At 27.6% G+C, this 13,389-nt stretch overlaps 1 protein-coding gene across 5 annotated transcripts in view; it reads left to right on the top strand.

Moving 5' to 3' along the window:
* The window catches only part of LOC111038130 (guanine nucleotide-binding protein G(q) subunit alpha), a 28,282-nt gene extending 15,806 nt beyond the window's left edge, over window positions 1–12,476 (top strand). Inside the window, exons 2-8 of one of the 5 annotated variants that reach the window (XM_022321079.1) lie at window positions 3,676–3,860; window positions 4,267–4,421; window positions 5,373–5,501; window positions 6,010–6,139; window positions 6,216–6,369; window positions 8,615–8,722; window positions 9,838–9,963. In XM_022321079.1, the coding sequence (XP_022176771.1) occupies window positions 3,676–3,860; window positions 4,267–4,421; window positions 5,373–5,501; window positions 6,010–6,139; window positions 6,216–6,369; window positions 8,615–8,722; window positions 9,838–9,920 (944 nt within the window). In that variant the 3' untranslated portion in view covers window positions 9,921–9,963. Of the gene's footprint in view, window positions 1–3,675; window positions 3,861–4,266; window positions 4,422–4,812; window positions 4,942–5,372; window positions 5,502–6,009; window positions 6,140–6,215; window positions 6,370–8,614; window positions 8,933–9,214; window positions 9,323–9,837; window positions 9,964–10,511 lie in introns of those variants that run through there. The other 4 variants (XM_022321078.1, XM_022321077.1, XM_022321076.1 and 1 more) reach the window with 4 other exon arrangements.
* Window positions 12,477–13,389: the final 913 nt, after the last annotated feature.

Here is a 13,389-nt window from a genome sequence, read left to right on the forward strand (position 1 = left end):
CCCGGCGGTGGTGGTGGTGTGCAGCATATTATACGGGTGTATAAAATAATAATGCGTCGGCGGCGGCCGTGTGTGAATGTGCCGCCGCCACCACCGCAGCCGCAGATTGTGCCGAGGAGAAATAGTGTGTAAATGCCGTTACCGGTACCAATCGATCGCGGCGTGCACACGACTCGCACAGCGTTGCCGGATTGCGCACGAACACGCGAGTCCGCCACCGTTCGAAATTTCCGGCAGAGTACCCGCGGCGACGGTGCCGCCGCTGCCCAAACGGCAAACACAACTTACCATCGCTCTGCGGCGGGCGGTTTATGGGCGGCGGGGATGACACTCGCTCGAGCTCGGGCCACTTAATATCGTGCCATTTTCAATTCCGTAGACTTGAGATCTCACTCAAACGCGCATGCGCGCCAACCCTGAACCCTCCCTCCGCCGGTCGCCGGCAGTGATAATAATATAATTTATACAAATTTCAAATTGTTCCGCCGGGTTTTTCCGTATACACAAATAGGCGCACGTCCCGTACGAGCTTTTTAATAACGCTTTTTACCTGAGATACCCCCTTAATTTTTGAATTTGGAACTTTTCATTTTGTCCACCCACCAAGCACATAGTTTTTGCGACGGCAGTCATATTTCGACCCGCTGTTGGAGCACATAAAATAATAAATTAATCGTCATTCGTTTCCGGCCTGGTTGCGCTTGTTCTTACGAAAATCAACGTGTAGATCTTTTGGCTTCCGGTCTCTATTCCTATAGTACAGAAATCGCACGATTACCTTGTTATTTATTATCACACCGTATGATTCATACATTATTATATTGTAAAGTAAACCGACATCCTAGTCACCAGTTACCTATTAAAATTACTTATCGGCTAAAGTTATTGATCGGTTGCTCCAAATGGATTCCATTCCGTACTCATTACCAATAGTATCAATTGTAGTTATGTGTATCTAATATTGTTTATTCTTTGATTTTCGGACGATTCTAATAATAAGACCGCAACCGAATTTGTTTACTGTTTATTATACAAAGCCGGGCAGCTAAGGATCATGACAAACGGTTTATCTTGAAAACATATTCGATACTTCCTACACTCTTGGGGTGATCAGTAGTTCGTGGCTTCGTGCTGCCGAAATGGAGCCATAGGGGGGGGGGGCATTATCAATATGTCATACTACAATGAAATATTCAAATAACCAATAGTTCCCCTTAATTTTTACCACCCAAATTTTGACAGTATACCTTACTTGTTGTTTGGTTTTGTTTTAAAGACTTATTAACCGTTACATTATACATTTGTAGAAAATTGTTGTCAAATTCCAAAAATCATATTCGGTTACAATACAACAAGCGGAATAATTATTGTCTATGATATTATTTTCTGCTGACCTAGAATTGTTATGTATGTTTTACATAAAAATGTTTGATAAGCAACCCTAAAATGTGATTAAGAGTGTTTCTGAATAATTTCTAATTGCTGTGAATTCATATTTGTGTGCTTAGTAGAATTTTGAATTAATTTCTTCGAATATACACTCAAACGTTTAATACCTATACTGACAACAGATTCTTAAAGATATAAATTATCATTTCGTCGTAATTAAAATACATTTTCTTAAAATAAAAATTGTTGACAAGAAATTCCGATTATTAGATATTTTTTTTTTGTGTGATGTACCTACTTTTAAAGTACCCATTGAATCATATCCAAAGTATCAATAATTAAAAAAAATATTTCGTACATAGCCACATAGGGTATTACATTAAAATTAAATTTAACGTTGTGGATGTTTTAATATTTTTTTTATAGATTTAAATGAATTTAAGCTATCTTAATATCGATCTAAAAATGTAGTTTTCCTGTGAGATTTAGATTTGTGACAAACAAAAAAATTATAATAATATATTTTAAGACAAACTGCGGCAAACGGACCTTGGACGATGTTTAAGAGATTACAGTTAATTTCTAATTGTTTTGTTTATATTATACACTATACACATGATCATTCAATTAAATCACATTATATCTAATAGTCATTATTTCTGATAAACTGTAATTTCAATTTGTATTTGAATACAAGTGTCCAACTATAAATATAATATATTTAACATATGTTTATCACAATAAGATATCACAAACATTTATAGTAAGAACATTTGACACCTTCTGGACTGACTATCAAGATCTATTGGAATTAAGTGTCAAGATATGTCTATTATCTATAATTTTAACGGGAAAATTTTAATTTTATTATTGTTACTTTGGTTGATTTAATAATATTTATTGTGTTATGAGTATTACATTTTGTATTTAATTACAGTTTAAAGTTTATTATTGTACCTACACCTACCTAATGGTCATGAATTGATATTAGTGCACATTAGTTTCTTTGTGGCACTCTGTATTCATTTTGCATGACAAACTCTCTCTTTTCCAATTATGGTCATCATCTACACATTTCCATCACTACATGACTTATTTACTAATTATTTGTTTTACGTTTCTTACCGTCCTTCTACCAAATTATTAAATCTCTTTACGGGAATCCTCGTATAGTGATTAAAATTATGTAAATAATAAACATGGTGTACTTATATTATATTATGATAACTACGACAAATCAGATACCCACTCATTAGTCAGTAATTCATTAATTTCATAAATCGTATTACTTTTCAAGTACCTACAACTTAAAATAAACCATTATATTTGGATATTATCTTTATTCTTACTCTAGATTAATAATGGATGTACCCCCAACTAAATGAACCTCAAATCATTATAACATATTAATCTATGGGTAATTTTAAGATTCAAATATTCTTTTGAAATTATATAACCAGTTATAACTTGACTTTAACTACTTTTGGCTATATAACTACATAATAATATAACAAATATAACTACAATGGTACTGTAAAATGATATTTAAAAAAATTTATTTTTCTAATTTATCTGATATGGTTTTAAAATAATAATTAATATCCCACCTTGATAATTTTTGTTTCATATGATTTTAACTTTGATATTAGTAGGGTTCAGTCTTAAAAAAACCTTCAAGAATAAGGTTCTAATTGCAGGCGTATTAATATTCAATATTATGTCACCTAAATAGCCTAAGCACTTGAATACTATTTATTCAATAACTGTCTTTGATAATTATATTGATTGTTAAATTATAGTTTTAAAAATATTATATCAAACACTTTTACGTATCTTATATCCGGTAAATGGACGTTTCATCCCTATAAAAAGAAACCAGTCAACTGACAGTTTGTCCATGTCAATTATTAAGATAAGACATATGGTCTCCGGGAGTTATAAGGCGTTCTTTAGCTATAGTTCACTTATACTATTTAAAAATTAAATTTGACTGATGAAAATTGTATAATATGTAAGTGATATAGCTTATATTTTACTAGTATAAAATATACTGGCATTTTATGTTTTATAAAAATAATTACTTATACCAAAAAATAAAAATTAAATGGTCAAAAAAACACTCAACACTAGGGCGTGTTCATTCAAAAGCTTAAACTGTCAATGGTCCAGTAATATATACTATGTCACTTAGCCTCTTTTACCTTTTACCAGTCTATAATATGTTTAATATATTATTAATTTAATTTGCATTTGATTTTATGCTATAACTAATGTTTTTGTATTTAGGTACTGGTGAATCGGGGAAATCCACGTTTATCAAACAAATGCGGATTATCCATGGTTCTGGTTACTCCGACGAAGACAAAAGAGGGTTCATCAAACTAGTATACCAAAATATATTCATGGCCATGCAGAGTATGATCAGGGCCATGGACATGCTCAAAATACATTACTCTGATCCATCATGTTCTGTAAGTAATTACTAATCAACACAATACTAGATTTTTGGATTAGTGATTATTAAAAATGTTGAAAGAAGAGACTACTCAATTTTTATATTTTTATTCTTAACATAGTCAGCATAACAGATATTGAATACTCTCTCATGCATAGTGGCGGGATTTTAATATTTATATATATACACGCTATATTACAGAATTATCTATGTACCTATTTCAAATATACTGAAATACGAACCTCCCTCCCAGAAAAAATATTGAAAATTTGCCACTTCTTGTACAACATATTCCCTAGTTGCCTGCTTTTTTTTCTTTTAATATCTAAATTTCAAACAATATTGAATAAAATATTAAAAATTCACAAATACAAAAATAATATACTGTCTCATGTTGTAATATTTATAAATATATTTTGAAGGAACGTGCGGAGCTCATTAAAAGTGTAGATTTTGAAACCGTCACGACATTTGAAAGTCCATACGTCGAAGCGATCAAAGCACTCTGGGGAGACTCTGGCATTCAAGAATGTTATGATCGCAGACGCGAATACCAGCTCACAGATTCTGCTAAATAGTAAGTACAAAAAAAAATTCAGGGCTACATGTTATGTATTATGATATATTATCTAATGTATAAAGATGCATTTAACATGGATCCAGATATTGGTTACTGAAATCTATCTATCAGTAAAATGTACGACCAACATAAGTTAAACCACCTACATAAAAATGATATGTATGAATTTCAAATTCCTTTTATAGTTATATTATGATTACTGATTAGTAACAAAGAAAGCAGTACAAACTCTACAACTTTTAGTTACATAAGACATACATAATAATAATTAATGAATTGAAAATAAATACATATTAATTTGTTATAATGACATTTATAGTTTAATATTATGGGTTTGAATGTTTGTTTGTGTTTAAATATTCTCCAATAACGTTATACTCGTTTACAGTTATTTAATGGAAATAGACAGAGTGGCCAGTCCAAATTATCTGCCCACAGAACAAGACATACTTAGAGTAAGGGTACCCACGACGGGCATTATCGAATACCCGTTCGATCTAGAAGAAATTCGGTTTAGGTAAAAATAAAAAAGCATGATATACAATTTTAAATGTAAAAGTTTTTTGCTTGCGCATGTGTTTATAATGTGTATCTATTTCTCTACATATTATTGCCAATTTATTTTTAAAATGCATGGATGTTATTGTTTATTGCTAATAATACTAATCAAACACACTACATAGGCTATTCCTTCAGTGGTTTCTGCGAAATAAATATAACAGTAACATAAACATCATGTTCTAATGTACACTGTAAAACTAAAATATGCATACCGACTAGAAGTTGTGATAGGGTAACAGTGTTAAAATTCAAAAATTAACAATACTTTACAACTACTTAATTTTTAAATCTACTAATACCAAATCATAAAATGTATTTGATAACTTATAGTATTTTTTAAATAAGAAATGTATCTAAAACATATATACATAATAATATTTCACACAGTTACTTAAGCGACTTACCAAGAATCGAGGCCCCCGATTATTTACCTACCGAACAGGACATTCTACGTGCTAGGGCTCCAACTACAGGCATTATCGAGTACCCTTTCGATCTTGATGGTATTGTCTTCAGGTATCATTGTAAAACATGTACATTACAAAAACCTTAAGTATCCTGATGTAGCTAACCCAATAAGTCATTATGTTCTATGCTCCATAAAAAATTCAATGAACATATATTATTTACCTATTTATGTTAATTAAACTAATCATATTTAGTATTTGTGCTATTAACCTGTCAATAGTCTTTTGACTAGTTATAATCACAACATTACGTTTTAAGGTGTTGCACTTTGTTTGTTTAAATGGCTTTCTTCAACATTGTTTTAGCTTTTAATTATTTATTATTATTATTGATATTGAGAGTAAATTATCAATTTATTAGTATTGTGCTTTATTTATTATTATTTTTTTTTTAAAATAAATTATTTTACCATTAAGAGAATTGTCATAGCTTTTTTTATTATTTTGCTTAAAAAAAACGATCTAACAAATGCTTTTTTATATTAAGTACATTTTGGTATACTTTAGTATAATTTTAATTTCAATTTTTTTCAATAACAACAAATATTGACATTTAGGATGGTTGATGTTGGAGGCCAGAGATCAGAAAGACGAAAATGGATCCATTGTTTTGAGAATGTAACATCTATCATATTCTTGGTGGCACTTAGTGAATATGATCAGATTCTTTTTGAATCCGAAAATGAAGTATGTATTATTGTATTTTACATATTTTATTTAAGTTTGTATTTTATTAATTTTTTATGTTATAATTTAATTTCAGAATAGGATGGAAGAATCCAAAGCATTATTCAAAACTATCATAACATATCCTTGGTTCCAACACTCATCTGTAATATTGTTTTTGAACAAAAAGGATCTTCTCGAAGAGAAAATCATGTATTCTCATCTGGTAGACTACTTTCCAGACTTTGAGGGTAAGTATTTATACTTAATAACATATCACAAATATTATTGTTTCATAGTACAAATGACAAACTGACAATATCTAATGTTTGAACATAAGTTAACTTACAAAAACAATAATTTTAGTTTTTGTTAAAAAAATATAAATTGTTTAAGTTAGGTATGTCTTTTATATTTAAAAATATCTGACTTATAATTCTTTGAATTAATTACTTATGTTTTTGTCAACAGAATGCTCTTAAAGTATCCCGGTGCTAATTTTCCAAATTTTACATAAATGTATAACATTTTATATTTTAGTTGCTACTTAAGAGGATGCTACACCTTCATGTGTTGTCTCCATCTTACAAGAGCATAATATATCAAATTTTACATTCAGCAGATCACGTTTAGCTCAGTTAGATTAAAAATTAGATTGAATTGACTTCTTATTAAATTTAAGGTTTTTTTTTATTAGAAATAAACAATCTATACAAGTAATGTACAATAAGCTTATGTGTTAAGAGGACGCCACACCCGCATGTGCTGTCTCCGTCTTACAAATGTACAACATAGCAAAAACTGTTTAGCGCGGGACAACTTTTCTCGCACCATATTTGTTGTAGAATTGCCAAATTTTCACAACACGTAAAGAAGAACTTTATCTGTGCAACAGCGTCCTTTTTTTTTAAATTACACTTTCCAATCATTTTTTATAAGCAAATGAAAAAAACAAAAAAAAACAAAATGTTTAGAAGCAAATAACTTTTATTGTATTTATGTTATCTAAAATATAGGCACGCTGTTGCATAGATAATTTTCTACTCGATATGTTCAGAAATTTTGGAGCCACTACTACAAACACAGAAAGATAAAAGTTGTCCCGCGCAAAACAGTTTTTGCTATGTTGTTCCTTTGTAAGACGGAGACAACACATACGGGTGTGGCGTCCTCTTAAGAGAATACTGGACGTGGGAAATTGAATAAGAAGCCGCCCACTGGCAACACTTAGCATGAGTTATTTATGTATATATATTTTTTTTCTAATTAAAGGTAAGACTATTACGGAGGGCTTCTTGTGAGCTTTTTATTACATTTCAATTTTAAAGAGAGTTAAAGTTGTACAAACAATTTACAATTTTTAAATACTCATAACTTTCTTTAAAATTTATTTTAAAAAGCCTATGAGAAGCCTCCCGCATCAATCTTACCTTTAATTTTAATAAGAGCTCATCTCTAATTTTTAAGCTAACTGAGCTAAACGTGATCTGCTGAACGTACAATTTGATATGTTACGCTCTTGTAAGACGGAGACAACACATGCGGGTATAGCGTCCTCTTAAGTAATAATATTTTTCCACTGATCTACTGCCTGAAACATGGTATATTTTAACAAAACTGACTTCACATGAAAAGGTCAGGCCACTTAGAATTTTCTGATTTTTTATTTTAAAAAAGAAAACATTTTAACTCTGATTTTTATCTTATTTCAAATAATGGTAGGCATAAAATAATTTGTTAAAAAGCTTAAATTTTTTTATAATATTGGTGTTGAATATTTCTCTATTAATTTAAAAAAAATTAAATTTTGTTGATCCCACAGGACAGGATCATTATTTATGTAGATTGTATTTATGAGGTTAAAACAACATCAAAGGCACCAGGCGCCTTAAAAATAAAAATATACTGTTTGGTTCCAACATATTCTATGTACTTGATATTTAAATAGAATATTGTCTTTTATTATATGTAGTTACAAATAATGTACAACATGTGGATCGAAGCATTCTCTTTATAAGCTAAATTTAGTGTAGGTACTAAAATTGTTGATATTCGTTTAATATTTGGCCTACCTTATTGTTATACGTTTATGTTTAATACTTTTAGTCAAAATCATAAAATGATGTTATATTATCACTATTAATTAATTAGTGATACAAATATGAAATAATACAAGATTACATTTAATAATGTCATATCAGTAAAAAAAATGGATGAATATTATGGTATACAAAATACACATGTATATACATAATATACCTTTTAAAGCAATATGTCGAAATAATTTTAAAAATGTCATAAAATTATTTTATTTCAAAAATATATATCTTCATATATCAGTACTCGTACGGCCATATGTTCTTTGTACATAATATAGTTAATCGTCTCGGTAGGTCACATTTTAAACAAATGCCAAATTTTTAATCATTAGTTTTAATTAAAAATTAATACTTTTGTTTTTTTGCATTTTTATAAAAAACTTATTTTGATAAATAGGTAGTAAACAAGACAATGATGCTGCCCAGCAATATATTTTGAAAATGTATCTTAAAACAAATCCAGACCCCGATCGCATGTGTTATTCACATTTTACAGTTGCTACAGGTTATATATCTATAACATAAACCCTTTGTCCTGTAAATTCCTGTGAATTTCACATTACCGGTTGTAATTTGTTCATGTGTATTGCATATTACCTTTTTATTACTTTTAAACCTTGCCCCTTTCTAGTCGTTATTTTAGTAGTTTAAAACTTACAGTAGACGGCTGAAAAATTGTAAAAATAAAAAATAAAAAAATACTTTACATTTGTTATATTTTATTAAAAATTTAGGTCAAGCTCTTGTTTATTTTTCATTATAACACTACTAAATATTAACTTAATCAAATGATCAATCATTTAGTTCAATTAGGTACTACACCTATATTAAATTTTTGATTCATTATCTGGTTACTTGATATCTAGCTTAGGGATTTGTTGTGATATTTGTTATATTCTTAATTTTAAGACTTCTAATTGATGATTCTGTTTAAAAAAAATGGTGCATAACACCCAATTATTTGATTTTATATTTATAACCAATATAATTGTCTTAGGTCCTCAAAGGGACGCCATAAGTGCACGAGAGTTTATACTAAGGATGTTTGTGGATTTGAATCCTGATAGTGAGAAAATAATTTATTCACATTTCACATGTGCCACAGGTATTTAACAGAATTGATAATCGTTGTGCATGAGCTTATGGGACTTCTGGTTTTTTTGTGTGCATTGTATTCAATGTGGTTATGCATGTTATAATAAAAAAGAATGAAAGTTTATATTTTTGCAGTTCAACATTTACCAAACATCAGTTTTATTTTACATAATATTGTATACTTCAATATTTATTTGGTGTTGAGTATTTTTTCTGCCAGGGTGTTGTAAAGAAGCAATTTTAAATTATTTATTCAAATATATGTATAGTTAATGACCTGGACTTATCATGTAACTATTACTGTGTACAAATAATTTTTTATCTTGATGTTATTAATAGAATCCAAAAACTATCCGTGTAAACAATTAGTGTAAGCTATAATTTCTCAGTTATTATACAATTCCTATTATTTTAATTTAATCATTTTTTTTTTTTTTTACATGGAATAAAATTAATTAATTAAATTACAATATTAATTATGTTATGTTTCTTCTTTACATGCTGCTTGTTTTTACAACAAATCAGATACGGAAAATATAAAACTGGTGTTTTGTGCTGTTAAAGATACAATTATGCAAAGTGCTTTAAAAGAATTTAATCTAGCTTAATTGTTATTACTTATTATTATTATTATTATTATTATTATTATTATTATTATATTATTATATTGTTATCATTATTATTACTCTTTATTATTGTTATTTAAAAATAACAATTCTAACAGTTATCAGAACATATTTTATTTTGATTGTGTTTTATTGAAAGTTATTAAATCAATAAAATTATATATTTTATTTTACTTAGTGTGTTTTGTCTTTTTTTAATAATTTATATACTAAATTGTTTTAATGGTATATTATACAACACATTTCATGACTTAAAAGCTATATTATCTAGTATCTACTCATAGATTTTGCATTTTCTTGTGGGTTTTTAAACTGTTAGATTATGTGCTTGAAATACTGAACCATAATTTTTGCATGCTGATGGTTGTCAATAATTTCTCATTATGCATATGATTTTCTTAAGGTAATATCAAACATTTTTAATTTACTAACACTCAATATATATATATACTTTTGCATGTTTTTTTGTTTAATAACAACACAAGCATGTCTTTTGAAATATGGTACTATAGAATCTAGATTAAAATGCAGCCAATTAAACAATTAATTAAATGTATAATAACTTATTTTCAGATACCGAAAACATTAGATTTGTTTTTGCGGCAGTGAAAGACACCATACTACAATCCAATCTCAAAGAATACAACCTTGTGTAATGTTGCACAAATAACGCGAAACCCCATATGTTAATATTTTTTACTATTATAATGTTAAAATAACAATACGATTAGTATAAATCCTAATTATATACAAAAACAAACAACAAAAAAGTTAAAAAAAAAAAAAACGAGAAAATGTATCCTATGTTTTTTGTACAATATTTTTAACAGAGTACGTTTTCTCTCACATTTTTATCTCCATGAGTGTCAGTTTGTTAATGTTGGTGTCGTGTGTGAGTCGGTGTAAATCCGTCATGATTTCGATAACATAACATATAAAGGGTAACTTAAATTTTTTTTTAATACAAATTTTTTACTCATGTAAAAATTAATTGAAAGAAAATTATGATTAATACTTTTTATAAGAGCGCATTTTTTTTAATTTAATTTAATTTTTTTTTTAATTTAAAAAAAATATATGGTTAATCTCCTATATGTTCATTGCATTTAACCCTTATGTTATAATAATTATACAAACTATATAATATTTAAATATTTTAAAAAAATGTCAATATGAAATACATGTACATAAATCTAATGAGATTAAGAAATTATTAATATCAGAATATAAATGTTTAAGTGTAAGTAAAAACAAAACAATTAAACAAAAAAAACAAATGTTATTTCCTCACCCACCCTCCCTCCCCCCCCCATTTACCCAATTAAGTATAATTGTTTTCTTAAATGAAAAATTATTTTTATTTTATTAACATCATGAGGTGGAGGTTTTACTTGTGCAATTTTAATAATTTATTAAACCCTTGAAAAATGTGTAAGGGTAGTTCTAGTCAGTCTCGTTTAAAACTATAAAGCATACATTTTAAGCAAAATATTGTGAAATTTTCTGAGTTACCTGTGTAAATTTTATTGATTAAAAAAATGTAATTTTTGGTATTTATATTGATAATCTATGGGAAACATCTCAACATTGTGCTCACCCCATTTTCGCTCTGTATTTTATTTAAATTTTAAGACACTCGTTTTACTTGTTATTATTATTATTATTATTATTATTATTATTATTATTATTATTATTATTATTATTATTATTATTTAATATTTATACATATAATTATATGTGTTTGTTTGTGTGTGTGTGTGTGTGAATGTGTGAGTGAATACATTATGCTTAGAAGTCGAGAGAATTAACCTCGACAATCAAAACATATTATACTATCAACAAATGGCGCTAATTTTTTCTTATTTTTTAATAATTGTTAACATTATTTTCAAAATTGAGAAGACCCTCCCAAACAATAAAAAAAAATTATCAAAATAAAATAGTTGTAGTAGTAGTAGGAGTCAACCTTAATAACTATGATGGTTAACAACATAACTATTGCTTGTACTGTCTTGTACGACGGATACACACACACGCACGGGCATTGTGTACACCTCAAACACTGTTCTGAGCCGTTTACGTATTAGAATAAACTATTGACGTTTAGACCAGCGCTCTTCTGCTTTACTATTTGTTTGCGTGAAGATGACCAGTTCGCAATTTCAACGAAACATGAGTATCTAGTTAACAGTGATCTAATTCCCACCTATTTCTACTTCTGCTACTACTACACCTCTGCTGTTTTCATTACACAGACCAAAAACAGTGTTCTTAATCAGTATCTCATCTTTCATATTTATTTTTTCGGAAGTAATTTAGTGAGAATTTTCAAATGTATCATCGGACTGACCTCGTAATAAATATATATAATGTACGTCTAATAATAATGTTATTATAATTAATTTTTCTGGGGTGATCACATCAACTCGACCACCTGGTGTATTTAAAATTTAATGTATTTTTTTTCCTTTTTCCATTGTATAAATATTGTTTTATACTATTGCAAGCCATTATTTTCAATACTTTTATAATATGATATGGTAATAAGAGAACATAAAATATAAAAACGACTATCGTCGCAAGTAAATATGTTATGTATATTTTATTTTATTTTTGTTTTTTTATCAACAGTCAAACACAAATAAAATATACACATATTGTATGGATAATTGACGTTACATGTTTTGTAAGCCACATTTTATTATTTATATTCTGATATTAAATTTTTGGTTTTATTAAATTATGTTATATTTTTTCCGTTTTTTTTTTAATTAAAGAGAAATGCTGCCGGTTTTTTTTTTATTATTATTATTTTTTTTTTTTTTGTTATATTTTCTTATCGGTCATCCGATAAAACTAGTGCAATTTCACTTTAAAATTATATGCAAACATAATTATTAAAAAGTACTTAGTCAAAGTGTTACCTGTTAGTTTACAGTACTAACGAAAATATGTATGTACATAATATATACATCTATCATATATGTATATGTATAAAAAAAAATTATTTATATATACATAAATGTTCATGTATAAAAAATTGTTTTAATAACAATCAAATGTTGGATAAAAAAATATTCCTTGAGTTCATTATTTTGATACACATGTATATAGTTTTTTTTCTGTGTGATGTCTAATGTGAATTTTTTTTCAAAAAGAAAATATACAATTATATCGCTTTTTAAATGGTTCTTTTTCATTTCTATTTTTACAACATACATAGTATTGTATATTTCAGTTTTCGTTTTCAAATTAATAACAATACAAAATATTTGAAAAAGACTTTCATTTATTCCATGTTATTGTTCATATTTTGGTTTTGATTTAATAAGTTATATTTTGACCAAAAATGTTAAAAATTATTTTCTATTTTTTAAATTATATTATTTTTCCATATTTTCATTTCAAAGTTGACATATTTGAGTTTATTATTATTCTATGTTATGATTTT

The sequence above is a fragment of the Myzus persicae genome, unplaced genomic scaffold (assembly GCF_001856785.1).
Source record: "Myzus persicae strain clone G006 unplaced genomic scaffold, MPER_G0061.0, whole genome shotgun sequence".
NCBI lineage: Eukaryota > Metazoa > Arthropoda > Insecta > Hemiptera > Aphididae > Myzus > Myzus persicae.